This window comes from Platichthys flesus, chromosome 12 (genome assembly GCF_949316205.1).
Source record: "Platichthys flesus chromosome 12, fPlaFle2.1, whole genome shotgun sequence".
NCBI lineage: Eukaryota > Metazoa > Chordata > Actinopteri > Pleuronectiformes > Pleuronectidae > Platichthys > Platichthys flesus.
This window is the reverse complement of record NC_084956.1, coordinates 7,119,306-7,142,734: the sequence shown is the minus strand read 5'-3', so window position 1 is coordinate 7,142,734 and position 23,429 is coordinate 7,119,306. Positions and strand designations below refer to the sequence as shown.

The window sequence follows — 23,429 nt, the reverse complement described above, 5'->3', positions numbered from 1 at the left end:
CACAATGCTGGATAACAGCTCGTACTGTTTGGCCGCGCTGGGTTTATCCTTAGTGTCTCTGGACGCAGAGACTAAATTTAGCACGACTTTGCTTTTGATAATTCAGGGGAATTTGTATGTTTTGAGCCTCGATTATTAAGCAGCAGTTTCCCAGCCTCTCGCCCTCCTGCTCTCAGCAGCTCCAGTGCTGAGTTCTACAAAAAGCTCTTAACAAGGCTGCTGCGAGGACGGAAGTCAAAATGTGCAGAGTGTGCTGGGTGTCATTTCATGTCAAACCAGACGTCTTAGGAGCAAACATGAACATTCGTCTCTTCTCCTGTCTCTTTGGCTTTCTCCCTCTCTCTTTCTTTGTGTACTCTCATCCCTCTTTCCATCTCCCCCACCTCCTCCCTCTCTCTTCCTCTCCCAGACACATGCACAGCACATTTGTCATGGGGACAAAATATGCTTGCCTCATCAATTTTATTTTGGTGTGCAAAGCCCTATTTCTGTAGTGAAATAAAGGGACAGCCGAGCAGAGCAGAGGATGCTCAGCTTCTCGTAGCAACGCGACACTGCTGTCCTGCTGGATTCAGAAGAGATATCTGTGGAAGAGAGGAGGTCTCTGTGGCAGCTGTGTGGACCACCCAGCCACCATACTTCCCACCTTTGAGATTCAGAGACGTTTGGATTAGAGAAAGCTGAAACAACAGTCCAGCGGCTGTGATGGGTGACCGAGGGTGATGTGACTTGCTGGGATGATGTGCTGCGGCTGCGATCTCATGGATTTACTTTTTGCACTGTTTGCGTTTTAGCGGACTTCTAACTTAAAAGGGACGATGGACCTCCGCTGTGTGTGGACATTGGCTTTGTTTTCCCTTTGTTAAGATGTTCTTTGGATGTGTGAGACATTATGACAGAGTTCTACCTGGTACAGTAACATTTTGGCATTTGTATGTGCTTTGGTTCTCCTCTGTGTGTACAACTGAAATGCTGATGCAGTTGGAAATTTAACACAGCTAAACATGTGAAGTGTCTGACCTGACATTCTCTTCCTCTCTTTTCTCTCTCTCTCTCTCTGTTTTTGTTTTTCTCTCCCAGTCTGACAGCAATGCCAGTTACCTGCGAGCAGCCCGGGCTGGAAACCTTGAAAAGGTCCTTGACTATATCAAGTCGGGGGTTGAAATAAACATTTGCAATCAGGCAAGTTTTCTTACACTCTAATTAAGAAAGTAGAAAAATGTTCATTTGAATCTTTGTCCTCCTCGGGGTCTCTCCTCCACACACGTCAACATGCTTCTCAATCACATTCTGCTGCGTCAGCTAAATTTCAAATGAAAGAGCTCGAGGGCTTGAACGGAACACGCAGGATTATCTCAGAACATTTTTACGATATTAATCCATCCATTAAGCACAATCACACATCGAGTCAAGGCGTCACCTTCGTGCATGAGCTGCTTTTACTCAGCTTAATGTGTGTCTTTCTCAGAATGGTCTGAACGCTCTTCATCTGGCCGCCAAGGAGGGACATGTGGAGGTTGTTGCTGAGCTGCTGAAGCTCGGAGCCGCGGTGGATGCAGCCACAAAGGTAAAGGAGAACCTGTCACCTCTCGCAGCTCACCTGATGTTGTGGTCGACTATATTTGGATCCTGCACGAAGCGTAGTGCTGCAGCGTGGTTACAGTTTGGCTGCTGCGAGTGTGAAGCCTTCATTAGTGTTCAATATCGGATCAATATTTAATGACCGCCGTGGGGATCACAACTGGAAACATTGAGAAAATGAAACAAAAGGACGTTTATGTATAATTTCAACAGCAGAGTATGTTAAATATACGTGATTAAAAGCAGCAACAGATGTACTACTATTGTTATATTTTATCTACTGTACAATATCATGTAATACATCCAGGGAGGATCTCCTCCTTGAAAGCATCTTTGCTGTTGAAGCAGAAAGGAGATGAGATGGAGAGCCATTGAAAATATAACCCAGATCAGTTTCCAGGGGGCTTTCACTCCAAGTCTGGTTCAGCTCCTCTGCCACGGGCCATATGCCTGGTGCCGACATAAACACAGCACACGATGAAATATTCAAGATCAAGGAGGAAACCTTCCCCAATTAAAACCTCTCTGTTGTGACCCGGAGGAGGCTCAGGGATTAGTTTGAGATTTTTGGGAATCCACTGGCTGCCCCCCGAATGCCTACAATTTACATTATGCATTCAGGGAGGCAGTGCTGTTGATGTCTAGATCTAGTTATGCAGAGTGTTTCATTTAAATTTGTGGCTTTTTTTGATGATCGAGGTAATTTTGCATCTGGCCCTGTAATGTTTTTCTTTTGGAAGAATTAAACAAGAGGGTTTGTCCCCAGTTCAGACTGTTTGATTTACTCTTGGCTTCACTGATCGGTTTGAAACAGTTAGAGAAAGATGGTTTGACATATTTGAAATATTGTGTCTGTAGTGTTATTGTTGTTGTTGTTCTGGACTGAACCGTCCATGGTGCATCTATCTCACAGAAATCCGTTTACGATCCTAGTTAGAGGGGAGGAGATTTTTTCCCAGTGAATGAGTAGCTGCAGTTTTGTTTCCCCATCAAGTCACCAGGAAGGTGTTAGTGTGGGTGGCGGACGCACCAAGCCCAGATGGTGGTTTTTGAATAAATGGTAATTAATTACATTGGGCCTTCAAAATGTCAGTTTTTATCTTTTCAGTTTTTCTGTATTTCCATCTGTGTCTTTCTCGTGAAAGTAACATCTCTGCAAAGCCTTGAAGGAACTCACTAACATTTGATCAACGATCAACGAAAATTGGACTCAAAGATGAAATGACTATCTTAAAAAAAGGTCCTAAAAGCCATACAACACTTCAATAATACTCTAGTTATTGCCCCCAGCTCTACAAGGAACCAGTCTTGTCTGTCTCTATATTACTCTGCCTTGGCCTCAGCAGACATGTCTCTCTGCAGTGTATGATACATGTGACAGATGATCAGGATTGTGTAACAGCAGTTATAACAACATGGCTCGGTATCACTCGTCCAGGACACAGGTCAGGGGTTAACTCTGCCGTCCCAGGGACCTGTGCATGTCCTGTGGGAAGCCTCCCGTTGTCCTGTCTTCATTTACAGCCGAGGCTCAGCAAGGGGCTCATCTTGTTTGGGACCAGCAGTATCGGAAGTGACACATTGTTGGCCGTGCAGTGGGGGGGGGGGCGGGATGCCAGAGCTGGAACGTAGGATGTAAAAAAGAAAAGTGTGGCCGGGGTGTTATGGATATAAACAGAGGACAGTGACAGTCACACCGAAGCAATGCGGTGGAACAGGTGGGACAGAGCTTAACACGCGTCCCTGTGGTTGTTCCATTTAATCCAGAAAGGAAACACTGCTCTGCACATCGCGTCGCTGGCCGGCCAAACGGATGTCGTCAAAGAGCTGGTCACTAACGGAGCCAATGTCAACTCGCAGTCTCAGGTAGGTTATACACAACATGCACACTCACACGTACACATGCACAATGTCACAGGGACAGTAGGGTCATGTTGGGCTACTGGGGAGATTTGCCCCAGCTGGGATTCACACATTTGTTTCCATGATACTGTGTCATGAAGTCAAATTATATTGAGGGCATCACTGGCTGCAAAGATCCTCACGGGCAGAATCTGGCACCGCTCCAACTGGGCCTCTCCAGAAACCTGCTGCTCCAGCACGTTGCATGTAACTCAGACAGATCAAGGAGAGGAGACAGATTTCAAACCCCATCTTTCTGTCTGGTTTCATCAAACCCTGAAACAGACCATCGCAAAAGTCCTACCTGAAAATTCACATCATTATATATCATCATATTACTCTCAAGATTCTTATTTTTCTATAATATAATAATGTTTCATGATGTAAATGTAGAATAGAGGAAAAAGTCTGCAAGGTTCTGATAATAGAAAACATCTCGAATCCAATCTAAAAGACCTGACATCACAGATTTATCCATTAGTTTGTATTTTCAAGGTGAACGCGCTTTAACCATGTTGTTGAACATGCGTGTTTGTGTTCCGGTCCGTGTCGTGCACAGAATGGCTTCACTCCTCTGTACATGGCCGCCCAGGAGAATCACCTGGAGGTGGTTCGGTTCCTTCTGGAGCACAGCGCCAGCCAGAGTATGGCCACTGAGGTACTGTACATGTGTGTGTGTGTGTTGTGTTTTATCGTGTGTGTGATCATATGTGTGTCAGTCCTGTGTTATAGTGTTGTACCATTGTGCCTAAGTCATATATGGCCTCTACATGTGTTGTACTAACCACCTGCATCTCCTCCTTCCTTCCCATCTTCCCTTTGTCATCCCGCCTCCCCTCACTCTGCATCTTCCTGTTTCTCCTTCTCCTTCTTCCTCTTTCTTTACTCTCCGGCTTTTCCCTCATCCACTCTGTCTCACATTCTCCTTGTCCCCGTCTTCTCTCCCTCCTCCTCCTGCTTGTCTCTCCTCCGCCCCCCCTCCTCCTCCCTCCTCTCCCAATCTCTTTCATGAGCGACTGGGCAGAGCTTCATTGATTGGTAGTGTATGGTGGCGGTGGTGGAGGCAGAGTGACCTTGAGCGGGTCACACACACGAGGTCCGCTCCGCTCGCTGCCTCTCCTCCACGGCTGCTGCTGCTGCTGACTTTACTGCTCTGATTTACGATGCTCAGCCTTGTGGAACCCATACATACACATATTTACCTGTCAGCACACGTATATACACACAAACACACACACACACAAGAATGGGATGTGCACATATGGAGACAAACATCTGATGGAGCTAATGGAATAGCCAGGGCAGTCTGCAGCCTGCTGGTTTACATCTATGGGTTACATGGTAGAACGGGGGGGATGCCCTTTAAGACAAGTACACACAAATAGAACACACACACAGAACTACACATGGATCCAGGACTCATGTGAACATCACATACGAAATATCAGCACATGTGACCAATATATACACAGATATCTACTGATATACAGGATCCAGAACAGGCAGCTTTCAGCTAAATTATGCATCATGAGGGTAATGTGTGCGGGAGTGGGTGGGAGAAACCTTTTCCACCACATCCTCTCATTATGTAACGTACAGTAGTGTCCTCTATGGAGGAGAGGCTTGAAAATCTGCATCTGTTTGAAATGTGGTGCTTGAACTCAAAAGTTTTCTGGATCGATTCCCCCCCCCCAAAAAAAAACGAAAGATTATATAAAGCATCAAAAGAGAAAAAACTAAAGCGTGAAGTCGCTCGATCAAACTTTATTCTTTGCTGACTCCTCTCTGTCCCCCCCCCCCCCCCCTGCGTGCAGGATGGCTTCACCCCTCTGGCGGTGGCCCTACAGCAGGGCCATGACCAGGTGGTCTCCCTGCTGCTGGAGAACGATACAAAGGGCAAGGTGCGCCTGCCTGCCCTGCACATCGCTGCCCGCAAGGATGACACCAAGGCCGCGGCCCTGCTCCTGCAGAACGACCACAACGCCGACGTCGAGTCGAAGGTGAGCGACGCCGACTGATGTCCGTCTCTGAGGGAGGACGTTCAGATGCTTTATCTTTTTGATTGTTTCTTTGATGCGTTTTTTTTCTTTGTCAGTTTGTTTTATTTCTTTCTGCCTTTTGCTTTCCCTTCTTTCCTCGGTTGAAATTGTTTTTTGATGCTTGTTTTGGCAGAAAGGGGGAAGGAGCAACACTCTGTACGGAAGAGGATAGGATTTGAGTTGGAGAATAACTTTCTCCAACTCAAATCTTATCATCCTGAATCTTTAATAACAGTGACTTGTTGTGCGTATGTTTTGTGCGGAGCTCCTCCTCCCCTGTCTGTGCTGCTCCACTTCCTGTCGGTGGAGGCCCCTTCTCAGTTTTTTGCTCACTAACCGCTCATTCTCTCCTCTCTTGGCTGACTTTGTAGATGATGGTGAATAGAACAACGGAGGTACACCTCTACTCAGTACATTTTGTAGTCTCCATCGCAGCTCATTAAAAAACTCTGGGAACAAAAAATACACTTCAGTGCCCCCGACCTGATGCAGTAGTGTATCTGCAGCCCCCCCCCCCCTCCCTTTTCCATTTTAACTCAACAATCGTCTTCTTGCTCCTCATCGCTTCATCCATGTAGTGAATAATATCTCCGCTCGTAGAGAAAGTCAGAGTAGCGCATGTTCCACTAATACTGATGTAGTTCATCCTGGGGCTGGAGGCTTGGCTATCGAGGTGTTCCTTGATTCTAATGGTTTCATGGTGTCCAAAGCTCAAGCTGCGGCTGTTCCTTCTGCCAAATTCCCTGTGACTGTGGACAAAACGTTGTCCTGATGTGTCCCGACACAGTCCGTCCATGAAACTGATTAACATGATAACCAGTGGAAGCATGAGATGTGGTTATCATTCATCGAATAGCAGCGGTTCGTCTGTAACCTGCATGACAACCTAACCCCCTTTGAGCTGTTAAGGAACCCAGCCTTCCAGCAACAGACAGTTTAACTAATTTACTAGATTGCAACCCCGTAGTGATATTAGTACAACCCCTCAACCCTTTGCACCTCAAGCATTTTGCATGGGACCAAAACCAGACCCTATCTCGAACACTGCTTCAATGGAAAACCAGGAGCGCTTTGTCAAACCAAAGCCAGGTGACCATCCTTCTGTGTTTTGGCTGGCATGGTTCCTGGTGTGTCTTAAAACAACGGCTTTGTTGATATGAGGCTCGTGCATGGGTGGTAAAACCAATTTGCATCGAATGCTGATGGGAAATGATTTCAGATTTCTATAGAGGAACATGAGATAATTACGATTTTTGTGTTTCATTTTTGGATGACAATGAGTGTGAAGTTTAAATATGAGATGTGTGTAGTTGGACACCCGATGTCTCAAGTCCGAGACACCTGCTTCCCACTAGATTATTGACTTTATCAAATAGGGTTTTCCAGTGATTAAGTAGCTTAATGTGAGATTCCCGTGCTGATTGGACGAGATTCTTTCCACTGTCCTTTTGTTGCTTTGACAGCTGTTGCTCACTAAGCCAGGGGTTCTGTCGGGGAATCACCCTTTAAAGGCAGCAATTGTACTTCAGGTTCATCTGCAGGACACTAAACCTATCAGGATGCCTGTAGATAACAGAATTGCATATACAGTTTGCATATTGATTCGTAAATTACAGATTATAGACCCAGGTGTACTTGTATCACAGTAGCGTGAGAGCACATAGAAGCACACACGGTATACTGAATTTAAACCCCTCCAGTGGTCAGCATACCACCGGTCCCATGTTTGATGCTGCTGTGAGAGAAAAGTCAGGTGTTAGTGTAACAGTGTGTAGTAAAATGTGTCCTCGTCTGCTGGAGTGTGAGTAAACACCGACCACAGGCCTCTGTAGACTCCTGTAAGGCCTCACCTGGCACACGAGTGTTGCGTTTCATCGGTTGTAACGTAACGTGTGTGTTTTGTCTGTTTGCATGTGCGTGTTGTGCGGTTTTCCTCGACCCTCAGAGCGGTTTCACCCCCCTCCACATCGCCGCTCACTATGGCAACATAAACGTGGCCACGCTCCTGCTGAACCGGGGCGCTGCTGTGGACTTCATGGCTCGGGTGAGTTTAGTCTGACCTCTGCTGTCTGGGAGGAGTATTACCATGAGTAACGGTAAACAAGAGTAAAGGAGTAAATAGTAAAATGATGAAAAGTGTCAGGACCTTATAATCCTTTCAGACATTTTTATTTTTCAAAGCAGTAATAACATTGAAATTGTCTCACTGACTAATAAATGACTATTTACCTTTAATTAGGAAGCAGGGAGCACTGAAATTAATTTGCAGTCCTCAACAACATGTGGTCCAATGGGATTAACTTTTTAAATGGGTAGACATCATTTTAACTTTCGTGTAATTCCTGAACGTCACATGTGATTTGAAATCTATTTTTTATCCTTTTTCCTCAGAACGACATCACACCACTTCACGTGGCATCGAAAAGGGGCAACAGCAACATGGTCAAGCTGCTGCTCGACAGGGGATCCAAAATAGATGCAAAGACCAAGGTGAGAGATAAAGCTAACGAGGCTGAGTGATGAGGTATTTTGCTGAAGCTTATCAGGCTGATGTTTCTGTATTCTGCACATTCGTGAAGATGGTACCTATTGCCTATTTCATGTGTTGCAGGAAAAAAGTCTTTAAATCTGTCTTGTCTGACATTTCCTGTCAAGATTTGTGAGGATATTTGTGAGATAGTGCAGCAAACCCCAGTTCACGCAGCCCACGGGTCTTTGAAATACTTTATAACTTTAGAGAATTTTAGAGAAAAACAGTTGAAAATAGACCCAATGAACAGGTTTTACAGTATGTATTTTCGCAAATGTAGAGATCGAAACCCAAAAGAGAGCGACTCATACATTCAAGAATCTCTCTTTAATTGCCACTCCTCTGAAAAGCCTGATATTTCTCATTGTTGTTGTGACACTAACAAACCATGTTCCGTGTCTCAATCCAAGTATGTTTGGTCATCGAGAAGAGCTTGAATTTGATATTTGAGAATCTACAGAAACCATGTGAAGTTTTATATTTCCGATGAGCTATCTACACCTTCGCCCTCCCTCTTCTGTTTCAGGACGGCCTGACACCTCTCCACTGTGGGGCGAGGAGCGGACACGAGCAGGTGGTAGAAATTCTACTCGACCGAGGAGCACCTTTCCTCTCCAAGACCAAGGTAGCTACTGGGACGATCAATTCAGGATTCACTGCTTTAATGAGATTAGTGAAGGAAAGGTCACAAACACATGTTTTATTCCCACTTTTCACAAACTGAATAGAATCCATCACATTTCACTCAAACAGGGCCACACTTGATTTATAACACACAGCTATTCGACATCTGTTAACCAATCAGATAGCAGGTCTGTTGTTGCTGCTGCTCCATAACGTCTGTGCGACCTCTCCAGAAGAGCCGGTCTCCGCTGCGTGGCTCCACACTTTGACCACGCAGGACGACCAGTGTAACGACATAGACATTGTTGTAATGACCTCGTTATAACAATGCTCCTGTAGCTTCCTTCACAGTCTTTCAGTGCAGCGCAAGGCCACGCCCTAACTTCCTGTGTCTGTCCATCTGTCTATGTGTCCGTCTGCGTGTGTTTGTCTCTCTCTTCTCTCTCTTCTCTCTCTCTCTCTCTTTCTGTCCCTCTCTCCTCCACCTATAGAACGGTCTGTCCCCGCTCCACATGGCCACTCAGGGGGACCACCAGAGCTGTGTCCAGCTGCTGCTCCAGCACGACGTGCCGGTGGACGACGTCACCAACGACTACCTGACGGCGCTGCATGTCGCCGCCCACTGTGGTCACTACAAGGTGGCCAAGCTCATCGTGGACAAGAAGGCCAACCCCAACGCCAAGGCACTGGTAGGGAAACAGGGGGTTGATACCGGGGGCCGACAATGAAAAGTGATATCGTCAAATTGACCAAAAGCCTTCAGAAGATAATGTTTTTTGAAGACAACAGTCATATCATTAGTAACTAGTATAGTATCATGTTGCTGAATTAAAAACACTTAAGATCTCTTGGCAAAAAAAACATGGATCCCTTATTTAAGAACAACACATAATGTATGAAATCAATACATAACTCGAGGGGCAGTCAGAAGAGCACATACCTCCACACAGGTCCAATAGTCCCCTTGAATTGTATCATGTCATAGATTTCAATGATAACATGCCTTATTTTGTATTCATCGAGATTCATGAATTATTATCTGGCACGTCTTGTCTCACAATATCAAAGAAAGTCACAAAAACATTCCTGGATCCACCCCCTGATCCAGATCCACCCCAAAATGTCTTTCCTGACCCGAGGCCTCTCCTCACCAAAGTGTGTCGTGATCTCTATGGAGTAGCAAAACAAAAAACACACAAAAAAAATGTACAGTGCTGAAAACATAACCGCATGGCAGAGGCATTACCATTTAAAGATATAAAAAATACTATTTGACCATTGCACTGCGTACATTTTCGGATAATTTACTCATCAGCCAATTTGAATCATTCCTTATATTTTCGGCTTTACACATATTTCCTCTTTCTGTGTGTGTGCAGAACGGTTTCACTCCACTTCACATCGCCTGCAAGAAGAACAGAGTGAAAGTGATGGAGCTGTTACTGAAACACGGAGCGTCTATCCAGGCTGTCACTGAGGTACTGTACCACACCGACACTCGTTCACTCTGCTGCACGACCTCCTCGGGACACCACAATTGGTTTCTTGTCAGTGTCAGAATTCACAGCTTTTCTTCTACTATTTAATATTCACAGTAGTCATATGTGGATCCAATCTGTTTCCCTGTAGTCTGGCCTGACCCCCATCCACGTGGCAGCCTTTATGGGTCATGAGAACATCGTCCATTCACTGACGCATCACGGAGCCTCACCCAACACCACCAATGTCGTGAGTGGATCATTCATACAGTTGTTTTTACCTATTAAGTATTCTTTCAACTTGCATGGCTGCTCATAAAAAGCTCCCACTGACCTCCAGTCACTGTGTGTTTTCCCAGCGGGGTGAGACCGCTCTCCACATGGCAGCCAGGGCGGGGCAGGCGGACGTCGTCCAGTACCTGCTCAAGAACGGCGCCAAGGTGGAGACCAAGTCCAAGGTCAGAGCCCTGAGTCCCATTGTCAATCGCTGTGTCAGGTGGAGAAATAACTAAAACAAACGAGGATCAAATCCTGGGGCCATGTTGACTTTTTTTTTCCTTCTCTGCAGGACGACCAGACAGCGTTGCACATCTCCAGTCGACTGGGGAAAGTCGACATCGTGCAACAGCTGCTGCAGTGCGGCGCCTCTGCCAACGCCGCCACCACCTCAGGCTACACCCCCCTTCACCTGGCCGCCCGTGAAGGACACCAAGACGTTGCTGCCATGCTGCTGGATAACGGAGCCTCACTCTCCTCAGCCACTAAGGTAAGACTGGTGGAGGGTCCTTAGATAAATGCAGATCATAACTAGGATGAATGATTTCTCTATATAATGATAAAACCACATACAATCTATGGATAAAACCCAGATAGAATAAAAACTAGTTTTCCAGTGCCTAATCTGTCCACTAGTGGGCGCTGTTCTGTTTCCTGCAGACTCCTTGGAGCTTGTCTCGTGTTTATTAGTCGGAGTCTGTTGCTCCTGATAGATTCTCTCATCTTAATAAAATCATTCATAGTCTCCTGTTGCAGACCCATAACCTTCCTGCAAATACCTGACACTGTTCAAACCATTGTGAATTTCTGTCACGTTGCGGATTAACACCATTGTGACTGTGTTCACATTCAGGTCAGAGGTAATATTAAAGTCATTTAAACCAGTGACTTTCACCTCAGGAGGGTTTTTTCTCATGCGTGCAGTCAACCGTGGAAACATATTGTCATTTAATTCTGTCTAATTGCACAGATTAAGGTCACAGGGACTTGTAGAGTCGACTTCATGTGCTCGGTTTGTGCACGTGTGATACGTTGCTGGGGGCGGTCTCTCAAGGTGACCTCTGTCAGTGGAGCAGATGAATGAAGGTCAAACCCTCTGCTGCCGTCTATTGGGACGCCAGCCGAGTCACCTGCTCAGGGAAATGATGTCATACCAACCTGGGAAGGAGGGAAATGGGGGATGAGAACTAGAATTTGACCCATTTTTTTATGTTCATATAAAAAAAAATACATCAAAGAAGTGGGTTGATTTTAAAATGTTTAAAAACGTGTGTCTTTCTATCCAGCAATCTGTCGCCTCTCAATCATTCACCGTGTGAACTGTAAGAGGAGGGAATGTGAACAGGGGCGAAAATGAGGCCAAGTGTTTCAGAGCGTGGAATGAGAATCTGTGGGAGTCTCACATTCCTGTGGACAATCTAACCTAATGTCTTTAAATATCTTCACATGTACACACAGGATGGAAACCCAGATTAACAAGATCACATTGTACAGCAGCCATTTATAGATTTGAAGAGTTTCTCAGGGTATCGCAAAGCTTACACCAATAACCGGTCATCATGAACTTCATTGTTATCCATGAAGTGAATTCATTCTAAAAATCAAATGTAACTGGATTTAAACAAACCCAAACCTTTTTTCACAAAGTTTAACTTCCTCTACAACAAATACTTTAGCTTTTATATGTTGATAGAATGATAATGTCTCGGGTCATAGGTTAGTCAAACATTGTAGTTCAAGAAAATGATTGAAACAGGTTTTGATGAACTAAATTGGCTTTTAATAACACAGCATCTTTGTCGTATTTAAATTTTTTGTGAAAACACATTATTTGTCATTGCAGTCACATTTCAAAGTGCATTACAACTAAGTGAAAACGATTCCTTCTGAGGCAGATCACAACTATTCACTTCCTGTTCTAACACCCATCTCTAATCCTCTTCTCTATTCTTTCATCTTTCTGCCGTCGTTCATTTTAACGATGCTTATTAATTTGTGTCCAACAGAAAGGGTTCAGTCCACTGCACGTGGCAGCAAAGTACGGCAAGATGGAGGTGGCCAGCCTCCTGCTGCAGAAGAGAGCTGCGCCTGATGCTGCTGGAAAGGTGCGATGTGGAGAGCTCACAACACGTGTTAGAGTCAGGGGATGAATCCTGACCAGCGTATAAGGATGTTTTCAGATGAAGTAGTAGATCAAATCAGCCACTGATTCTCCACCTCAGGGTTCTGTGTACTGAGTAAGCTTCACTGCACTTCAAATAAACAGGTGAACAGCTTTGTGCAGCTGCAGCTTCAGGCTGATGTGGACTGAGCTCTTTATTTGCCTCGGCTCAAATGCTGCAAGTCTCTTTTACAGTTTCAGTAAGAAAGCTGCAACCAGCGAATATCCCAGGCCAAGCAAACACCCAATAGTTTAGAATGTGCACTAAACTAGAAATGTAAAACAAAGAATAGAGCATGAGCTAATCATTTATACATCTGCAGTGTTGACTTCTCCTGAAGCTTTGTAAAGATCTGTCATTGAGCTGTAGACCGTAAACATTTCTGGAGAGATAATGGCCCCAAATCAGGAAGTCGTTCAGATAATGTGTCCATTTATCATCCTGCGAGTCTCCCTGTCGCCCGCTCTTATCCACCCTGTCTCTGAGAGAGTGAACAGAATCCTGTCTGAGATGAATCCTCCGAGCTGCAGCTGCACAGGGGGGCTGGTGGCGGTTGTGAGGATGGGGTGACAGGTTGGGGAGTGATCTCGGGACGACACCGCGAACAGACGCTCGTCCTGCTTCTTAACAAAAACTCTACAGATTTGCTTTGTATCACCAAGATGACACGCACACTTCTGTGTGCACCCTTGTACAAATGCATTAATATATACACACACATATTGACACATTTACTTAGCAAAGACCTACTGGAACTGACTAACAGTGTTCGCTCGTTGTGTGTGTGTCTGTGCCACCATCTGAGAGTGTTTAACATAATGGCGGTCAGGTATGATAATGACGCTTTCACCTCTGCTCACTGGTGTCACGCTCAAATCGGTCCCTTTGTAATCCTGAGTCTAAACTTATAGCAAAACCAGGGATCCCACTGCAGTTCTAACTCTTTTAAAATGAGAAGAAAGATGAGAGACAAAGATGTGAAATAAAAGTTTTGACCAAAACCATGAGAGTTGTAATCGTAACAGGTCAGAGGATTATCTGTGTTCTGGGACACATGTTTTCTGAGTCATTTCAAGTGTCTGTTGAGTAAGTGGGACATTCCAGTGGCTCAGTGAGCATCCTGCTGACTCAGTGCTGGCTACTATCGTGTGCATGAAATACTTTGGATGTTGCTCAGAGGCTCCATCATCTAACTCTCAGGCCTATGTCCACCCGTGTTGTGAAAAAAAAAAAGGAATATGACGTTAACTACAATGTTTTAATTGCAACCATGCTTTTGTGATATCTCGACTAATCTTCGGAAACAGTGTGACGTTTCAAACCTGAAATCGTCCTTTAGATTTGTAAAGAAATTAAGCTTCTGAAATGAAAAGTAGATGAATATTGTAGATTTTCTTGTCGGGAGAAAGGAGAAGTTGTAATTAAAGATTTTTTTCGTTCAAGGCGATTGAAAATCACACTTATTACTTGTTGAGCTGAATAAAGGGGATTAAAGATACTTGACATTTCAGGAGATGCACATCAAGGACACGCTCTTCTCTCCCTTTGCTTCTTTTACTGAATTCCAGCATTAAGTATTTTCTCTTAACTGTCTCCTTTACTAAATATCAGTTTGATGTCCACCTCTCCTCACGCCTTTGTTTGCTTCCGACTTCTAACTTGTGCTTGTATGCCTCTGGCAATATTCTAACTCCTTTTTGTGTTGCTTGCCTGCGTGTGTGTCTGTGTGTGTGGGTTGGTGTGTTGGTGTTTTAGAGTGGGCTAACTCCACTGCATGTAGCTGCTCACTACGATAATCAGAGAGTGGCGCTGCTGCTGTTGGATCAGGGAGCTTCCCCGCACGCTGCCGCCAAGGTATCCGCACAAACACACATAAACACACACACACACTGAAACCATCCCAGTGCCTCCGCCAGTAACCATTAACAGTGTTTTTCATGTAATGTGTGTGGAGATCACATACCTTCCCCGTTTCCTCATTCCACCCTTTCTTGTTTACAACACAGTGAGTGTGTGTGTGTGTGTGTGTGTGTGTGGCTTTTTTTCTTTGAGCTCAGCAAACTTTTTGAAATATTATCTCTTTTACATTCAGCTAGATTTGACAATTATTCTCCCAAAACCGAAGCCGAGGGCAGGTGTGATCGGACGGATGATGTTTTCTACGTGTCATAAATAACTCACTCGCCCAAATTTCTTGAACTCTCTGGCAAAGCCATACAGTTTGTGCGTTCCTAAAGAGAAAATACTAATATAGTTACTGCTTTCATAATGTCTGACACACACAATCACACTTCGTTGTGGTTCATCTCCTGTTCAGCTTGAGAAGTCGCAGAATGACAGGATATAGAGACTCAGCACGGCAGGAAATGCCCCTTTTGTCAAGACAGACATCTGGAAAGAGGAGACCAAAGATTGCAGCAGTAATTTGTCTTTGAGCTCGATCTTCCCCTTTCGTCGCTGGCTCTGTTTCCTGCATGTTTTCTCTCTCTCTCTCTCTCTCTCTCTCTCTCTCTCTCTCTCTCTCTCTCTCTCTCTCTCTCTCTCCTTCATCTTCATCTGTTTCTATTTATTACTTTTTCTTTGCCTCCTTCCCTCCTACACTCTTACTCATTCCCTCCCTGCCGCCCTTTCCCTTCGGTTTCCTCCTCTATCAATTGGTCTGCTGGGTGTAATTCAAGGGCATTTTTGAAAACCAGGATCCGTCCCCGTGGAGTAGAGGAGATGATCACGAGCATTTGCATGCACAGACGTAGCAGTGAATAATAACCAAGTTGCACAAAACATATCTACTCGTGTATCTGAGCCAGGAGGATGCTGATGAAATTATGTTGACTCGTGAACTTTGTCTCAATGATCCTAACAATCCAAGAGAGAAAATAACGTTTCATTCAAAGGAGATGGATGGCTTGAAAGTAATAGCTGTGTGTTTGTTAGTGCTCAATGCAAAGTGACAGTAGAGACACTGAGACTCATAGTAAATGACTCTCGTACTAATCAATGACTTTCACTGAAGCTGAAGCCCCCTCTCTGTGAACCTCAGAGCTGCCCAGAGGGTTGAATAAAGCCCGGCCACAGATCACACCATCAATAGTTTCTTCTCATTCTCTGTCTCTTTATTTTTGACATGAATGGAATCAACTACATTATAGAGAACAAAACACCCATTTTGTGCAGCACTGAGCATAACCACTGTTTCTCAGTAGAATGAAACGACACCCCGAGCTCAATCCACCCTCCTGCGTCTCTTTCCCCTCCCTCAGAACGGCTACACTCCGCTGCACATCGCTGCCAAAAAGAACCAAATGGACATCGGGACCACGCTGCTGGAGTACGGCGCAGACACCAACGCCATGACGCGGCAAGGCATCAGTCCCATTCACCTGGCGGCGCAGGAGGGCAGCGTGGACCTGGTGTCCCTGCTGCTGACCAAGAACGCCAACGTCAACATGTGCAATAAGGTGAACTCGGCCAAAAAGCTAAAGTGCATGCACCTCACCTGTATTCTGTGCTGGTATTAATAATAATAGTAATATCCTGCACCAGATGGGTCCAAAGCAGAGGTTAAATTTCCCTACCTGCATGAGTGTGCCTGTGCATGTCTGTGCATGTATAATCTTAATTATAAACCATATATCGAATGACCTATTTTTGTCTCGGGACTTTTAATAAAAGGTTTTCAGCATCTTTTTTCCTGAAGGATAAGATGTGTCAGTGCTGTTATGTGTTCCCACTGTAACACATGTGTTTACGTGTTCTCACATGTTTTTGTGTGTCCTTCCTTCATGTACAGAGCGGACTCACACCACTTCATTTAGCAGCTCAGGAGGACAAGGTCAATGTTGCAGAAGTCCTTCTCAACCACGGTGCTGATGTCAACCCACATACAAAGGTAATGCTTCACACAAAGGCACACACACACACACACACACACAAAATAATCATCTTTAATTCTGTTTTACTCTATATTTTCAATGGAACTTTCTTGCCAATGTATTAATAGCAAATGGAAAAATATACTCGCCCACATTTATCTGCTATCGTCTCTATAAAAAATTGCCTGGTGTTTGTGTCTTTGTGGATGCAGCACACACTGCAGCAAGCACACACACATGCACGTGCACATGAGCTCATAAACGATCTAATATTCACTTTCATTGACTGATACACAAACACTCCCAGGCCTCATAGCACGCTGCTCACGTTCAAACACGTACTCGCTGAAGGTTGGGCTCATACAAGGTTATCTGTGTGTGTGTGTGTGTGTATGTGTGTGTGTATGTGTGTGTGTGTGTGTGTGTGTATGTATGTTTGTGCTGACAGGACAGTTGTTTACAGCAAACAGGTTATTCACTCGCTGATCTCCATTATCATTATGCACCACACACATTATTCAACAGGGACATGGCATGCGATGTAGTTTGGACGTTATGAAAGGGATTTTAGAATCAGATAGCATGCTGGGAAATAAAAGATTATTGTTTTTTTTCTCAAAATAATAATTGTTATAGATGAGCTTTGCACATTAACAGTCCGTTGTGTCCGAATCTGTGACGTAAAAGATACGTAACTGTCCTTTCATCCCTATCGCCCTCTCATGTGTCTGCTCCTTTCTCTCCTCCTCTCTCTCCTCCTCTCTCTCCTCCTCTCTCTCTCCTCCGTCCAGATGGGTTACACTCCGCTGCACGTGGCCTGTCACTATGGCAACGCAAAGATGGCAAACTTCCTGCTGCAGAACCAAGCCAGAATCAACGGCAAAACCAAGGTAGACAAACCCACCGACACGTCCAGTGCACCCTCTAGATCTTTTCCCCTCTCTAAAGCTGCTCATGTGTCTCTGTGCAGAACGGATACTCTCCTCTACACCAGGCGGCTCAGCAGGGCCACACCCACATCATCAACCTGCTGCTTCAGCACGGGGCCTCGGCCAACGAGCTCACCGTGGTCAGTGCACAAACACACTGGCACACACACACAGAAACACACACACACACACTCACAACAGAGCCGGAGATTGACGAATCACTGAATGCTCTTTTTGTTTTCTGTGTGCCTCCTCTGAATAACTCTCTCTCGGTGTGCCGCTGCTCAGAATGGGAACACTGCCCTCTCGGTCGCCCATCGACTCGGGTACATCTCTGTGGTGGACACTCTGAGGCCCATGACGGACGAGAACCTGACCACCATGGTGAGACACCGCTTTCCTGTCGATGGTTGAAGGTGTCACCAATACGTTCCAAACTAGCTCCATTCTTGTGGATGTTTTATTTAACATGGAGTTAAACCTTTATCATTGAAAAGTATTTTAATGTTTTAAAAGTAATAATCCAGCATCATCAGTTTAGGGAATATTTTATACATTCTATACATTTTGCCTGTTTTACTATATACATACAGTATATTTACATGTGTCATATTTTTGAATCATTTATTCATTTTCAGTAGATTAAAATTATATTTTTTACATATGATTTCTCACCTTCCAGACTGTTATAGACACTTTAACTGTATAACAATCATGATATTAAGAAAAAACATTTAATCTTTCTGAATTTCATCACTTTGAATGTTTTGCCACTTTTAAATGTTTGGGCTTTTTACCAGCAACGGTTTTTAATTTGTCAATCAGAAGCAAGAAACAAGAAAAATAGTTACTATGGATGATATGCTTAAAAATGCAAATGTGAAGTAGTTGTCGCTACTGGACTGAAACAAGTAAATGCTCCTGTGTTCGGGGGCTGTATTGACATTGTTTTGAGCTGAATTGTGTGACAGGCAGAAGCAAACTGGAGGTGGGGTCAGTGTGTGAATCCTGGGAAATCAGCCAGCAAATCACTCAGTCAGCCACCATGTGTCACTTGTGTGAAGAGAGAGAGAGAGAGAGAGAGAGAGAGAGAGAGAGAGAGAGAGAGAGAGAGAGAGAGAGAGAGAGAGAGGGAGAGAGAGAGAGAGAGGGCTTAGATTGGAGCTTAAGGTTTCTCCTCTAATAGCTCAGGTCACTAACAGCGATCGGATCAACACACGTGTCTGTGAGGAAGGGGGGGGGGGGGGTGAGTGGTAAAGAAAGTGTGGCAGTGGTATGATGAAGAGGTGACAGGCGTGTGTGTGTGTGGGGGGGGGGGGGGGGACAGTGGGTGAGGAGATGGGAGGTCACTGAGGATACTGCACAATCAGCAGCAAAGTGTATTAGTCATAACTGTCTCTCTATCGGTAGGGATGAAAGTAAAAGATCAAGGTTGTTTCCGTGCTCGTGTGTTTGAGTGATGTATTATTCACTGAGCAGAGGCCTCGTGGTTTCATCCCTCTGTTGGACCTGTACCTGCTCAGCTGTGTGGGGCCATGTGGCCTTCGAACACCTAGTAGTACCTCTTAACGTGACAGGAGCCACAACTAGGATTCAGCTAAATGTTCAGGAAACACACGTGAAGGTCGCACTTCACACAAGATGGAATGGAACTGCTCACATGCTCCTTAATGGGCTCTGAACCATTGACTAGTTTTCAGGGGATGTGATATTGTCAGACCTTCTAGATGTGATCCCTGATTTTGGTTTGGATGAAAGCGAAATTATGTAAACATTTTTTTTTGCAACTTTAACAATACAGCAAGAATACTTTCAAGTGGAGCGCAACTTGTTTATTGATTGGTAGATAAAATCAGTGGACATGAGACTTTATATATATAGTTATCAACGTTCATATCCGCCGATATCAAAACTTTTATGATATGTTTACATTTTACGCAAACAATTTATTTTATTCCCTAATATTTGAATCGGGATCAGCCCCCCCAAAATCCATTTTGTTCGGGTCTAGTTTCAAGGTTCAGGTTGAAAATGTCAACGAGTAAATAAACAGGCAAAACCCTGCGTCATGTGACAATCTGAAAGGATTATCTTATTTATTTATTTACAGCTTTGTAACTTTGGGGTTTCTATTAGAACTGGCTCTGACTGTTAGGGATATGTTTGGAGTATAGAATTTTTATTTTACAATAAACTGAATGGTCCATCTCCCTGTCATTCACAGAGTGCATCAGAAAAACACAAGATCAATGTTCCAGAGACCATGAACGAGTTCCTCGACATGTCAGATGATGAAGGTACGTAGAGAACATGAAAACTTCTCTTTAATTCACTTATCTTCAACAATTAGTTGCTTTAATCACATTTTTACTGGTTTTCCGTTTTCATTAACATGTGCATGTTTCACTGTGTGTGCGTCACAGTTCGGGCCAATGTGCCAGAGATTCTCAAAGAGGAATCTGACTCTGATGTTGACGAAGGTATTTGTCGACAGCTTGACTCCCCCGCTCTGTGGTTGGTTTGTTTTCCTTTAACGTGAGACGTTTCAGCAGAACTAACAACCTGCCTTTGTTGAGAGACATCAAGCTTTTACCATTCTACTATTCAGCTTTGCTTCTCATAGACTCTGCAGCAGAATCAGAGCAAACTCACCTAATGTTGGTTTGCCTGTTTGGTTATTTTGCTCTTATTTATGGACTGGACAGAGCTGGAGATATTCTATTTGTGCTTGTGTTTGTTTTTGTTTTATTTACTGTATTTCCAGCCCTCCCAAGTCTCAGCGTCTTCCATTTTGTCCAAGAAATCCATCAGCAAACTTTGAGCAGTTATTTTGTAAAGCTGTTTTATCCTTGAATCTGGTCCTGTTTTTTTCTTCTGGCAGCTTTCAGTGTCCTGTTTCTGTTCACTAACTGACACTGCTGATGTTATTTTCACCGCTACTTGAGAAAAACAAATTTGTTATTTTTAACCACATGCACATCAGAAGTCTCATTCTGCTCTTTATCAAAGACGCTTTGTAAAGTCTCATCCTGACTCCTCCGACCCTGCAGTGAAGGAGCTCCTGCAGGAAAATCCAAATTAGGCCGACGTGACTACATTCATAATTCACGTTAAAGACTATAAGGAGAGCTGCATATAATCAACAAAAGAATCCTATTGTATGTAAAATACCACTAATAGCATTACTGATATCAATGTCAGTAGAATATCGGCTGTAGAACTACAGAGCCAAACAGCACTGTGGAGTTTGTGGTGCGAGCGTCACAGTTTCAGGCGGTTGTCCTTTGTTTGGGAACCACAGAGCCGATGGGACTGCAAAATTGATGAGCTTGTTCATAGACTGTCGCTTAGGGGAGGGGGGGGGGGGTTCTATGTCAGGCGATACAGCCAGACTCAACAAGTTACACACGCACACACATATCAGGTTTGTGCTCCAGCTACGTGATAAAGTTCCTCAATACTTTATGGATGATTCAGGGTATCATTGTTTCTCAACTAGAATACCTTTAAAAGTAATTCACGAGTATTGTATTTGTGATGTGTGGCCAGAACCAGACTGGTTTCTGTTTGCTGCACTTCACCATCATCTCTGGAGGTGTGTGTGAGTCCGATGTGTGTGCGAGAGAGAGAGAGAGAGAGAGAGGGAGAGAAAGTGGCAGTAAATAGTCTCCTCATCTCTGTTTAATCCTATATGGTGGAGGTCAATCCTATTAGGCTGCAGGTTGAAGTGTGTAATTCTGAGCGAGTGTGTGTGCGTGTGTGTGTGTGTGTATGTGCGCGCGCCATCACACGCTCACCCCTTGCTTTCTATAGACTACTACTACCACCTTAAGTAACACCTCAACTCCTGCTTGCCCTCTAAACTGTCAACTTACTGTAGAGTATATCTCCATAATCCCTGTAGCACTGGACTCACTGGTGCTATGTGCTCTATGCAGAACCTGCAGTATACACAACACTTTATATATATATATATACATATATAAACCCTCTTGCATAACTGATCTTAATGTCTTGGGCAACTTTTACTCCTTGTTTGTGCAACGTGTGGAAGGAAGAGCAGAGCAGAGAGATGTTGCTCAATATTTTTTAAAGTTGACAAAGTGATGAATGAAGTGAATATTTGGAGCCTCACTCCCAGTTTGTCATGAAGCCAAACTCCCTCGAGTAACTTATCTTATATCTTTGTTCGTCCCCGTCTCCTCCACTGAGGCTTCCCGTGCCTTTGCTCCAACCCGGTGTCAGCTGACCGTGGATCAGCCTCTGGTGACGCTGCTCAGCCCGCGGTGTGTTGTCGCTGCTGCTTGTTGAGCTGCAGGGACGCACAAACGCCTTCCTCCCAGTAAATCCAATAAGACGGAGAATTAACCGACAGCGATGTCAGATGGTTTCAGTTTCTGCTCAACTCCGATGCGTTTTTCTCATTTTTTCGCTGCAGAGACAAACTTAGTGGAAGTTGAGTTGTGTGTTGTTGAGAGATGTGCGCACCAGCAACAAGGGCGCAACTCGGTGTGAGTGGAGCGAAGTGCGTGGGGTGAGAGGAGGGCAACTTTTTTTCCACCAGCAGCACAAACACTGGAGGGACCATTGAACCAGTCTGGATTCTCTCTGTGTGGAAGTTTAACAGGAGAAACAAACTCAGGGATATAAAGAAGAATAGAGAGCAGTGAAAATGGCAGAACTGGACAAAGGTACGTTTTTTTGGCCAAGAGGAGTTTGGTGTTTTTTGAGAGGCTGATTTATTATTCAGGCGAACTGGTGGGAGGAGAAACTTGATCTCCCAAAATGTAAAACTTTCTTAATGTTTACTTCTCTAAGTGGATAAATATGGATAGAAGTTAACACACGCTTTATACTTCTGGCGTTATGTAGTTGTTGATTGTTTCTCGAGTAAAAAACACACTGTTTGTCGATACAGTGACTTTTAACATTTCAACGGGTGTGAGGGTGTAATTGTGTCCATGTGTGTGCGTGGGTTGTGTGTCTATGTCTGTGTATACGTGCGTTTGCGTGCGTGTGTGGCGTATGAGGGCAGCAGGCAGCTAAACGTTCTCCAGTTGTGTCAAGTCAGACAGAAACAACCAGAGAGACGGGAAGTTAATTGATCGATTTTTAACACAACAATAAAAGCAGAACGTGTCTAAGAAATCCGCAAAATGGCATCACGACGGTTTCCTTCTTCTGGAGTTGATACATATTTTATAATGGATGGAGACCATGGTGACACACAGTGTGTTGTTCTGTGTTAGTGTTAAGAAAAAGAGTTCAGAGAGGCCAACAAACTTAGGAAACAATACAACAACTGTGCAGAGATAACAGTCTAAAGAAACTCTTTAGTTGCACATCTAAAAACATAAGCATTTTTTCTTTGTGACTTCATTTGTCATCACCCTTTTAATTGTTGTCTACTGTCTCTGGATATATAGATATATATGTAGACAGATATATCTTACTTCATTAATCCCAAGAGAAATGTGTGTTTATTCAAGAGAAATGTATTAAAGATTCAAAGATTGCTGCAGTGAGATAGATGAATGAATGAATAAGTAGTAAACCTTTAAGATAACATGGGAAACTATCTAGTATTTCCTTCCTCTTACTTAATATATACTAATCCTCAGTGTCCCGTTACTCTGCTGTAAACCGTTAAGAGTTGATTTGATGACGTCTGTCTGAATAGTAGCTGTTGGCTATTCTATTGGCTGGTCTCTGGGTTCCAACAAGCAGAAGGCTGCTGGTTTTATTTTGAAAGGTGTCCCCGGAAGCCCTCCCGCAGTCTGACGGTGTGTCGGTAGTGCGGCAGTGTTGGAGGTGGGGGGGAGGGGCTGCGGTGAAGGAGCGCACTGTTGCAGGACGGATCCCGACATGAGGGAGAAGGAGAAGCGCTGTGGCCGCTCCGCCGGCTTCATAGACCGGCGTGTCATCGTCCACCGGTCCGCCGATCGAGGTGCGCTGCGGCCGGGCTCTCTGTGTAGATTCCCCGGGGGTGTTGTGCTGAGGCTCCGGTGGCCGCGGGACCTCCGGCTGTGTGTCCGA

At 44.5% G+C, this 23,429-nt stretch overlaps 1 protein-coding gene across 16 annotated transcripts in view; it reads left to right on the top strand.

The window, feature by feature from the left end:
• The first annotated feature begins 1,537 nt into the window (after positions 1-1,537).
• LOC133965996 (ankyrin-3-like) overlaps positions 1,538-23,429 on the top strand; it is a 55,677-nt gene continuing 33,785 nt past the window's right edge. For 14 of the 16 annotated variants that reach the window (XR_009923911.1, XM_062400650.1, XM_062400648.1 and 11 more), the window contains exons 1-20: positions 1,538-1,567; positions 3,349-3,447; positions 4,043-4,141; positions 5,298-5,483; positions 7,468-7,566; positions 7,914-8,012; positions 8,579-8,677; positions 9,168-9,365; positions 10,056-10,154; positions 10,306-10,404; positions 10,514-10,612; positions 10,723-10,920; positions 12,437-12,535; positions 14,348-14,446; positions 15,853-16,050; positions 16,383-16,481; positions 17,256-17,354; positions 17,435-17,533; positions 17,682-17,777; positions 19,618-19,690. Coding sequence is in view for 15 of the 16 variants with exons in the window: in XM_062400650.1 (XP_062256634.1) it covers positions 4,064-4,141; positions 5,298-5,483; positions 7,468-7,566; positions 7,914-8,012; positions 8,579-8,677; positions 9,168-9,365; positions 10,056-10,154; positions 10,306-10,404; positions 10,514-10,612; positions 10,723-10,920; positions 12,437-12,535; positions 14,348-14,446; positions 15,853-16,050; positions 16,383-16,481; positions 17,256-17,354; positions 17,435-17,533; positions 17,682-17,777; positions 19,618-19,690 (2,116 nt within the window). In the remaining variant the exon portion in view is untranslated. Of the gene's footprint in view, positions 1,568-3,348; positions 3,448-4,042; positions 4,142-5,297; positions 5,484-7,467; positions 7,567-7,913; positions 8,013-8,578; positions 8,678-9,167; positions 9,366-10,055; positions 10,155-10,305; positions 10,405-10,513; positions 10,613-10,722; positions 10,921-12,436; positions 12,536-14,347; positions 14,447-15,852; positions 16,051-16,382; positions 16,482-17,255; positions 17,355-17,434; positions 17,534-17,681; positions 17,778-19,617; positions 19,691-21,716; positions 22,085-23,429 lie in introns of those variants that run through there. The other 2 variants (XM_062400651.1, XM_062400658.1) reach the window with 2 other exon arrangements.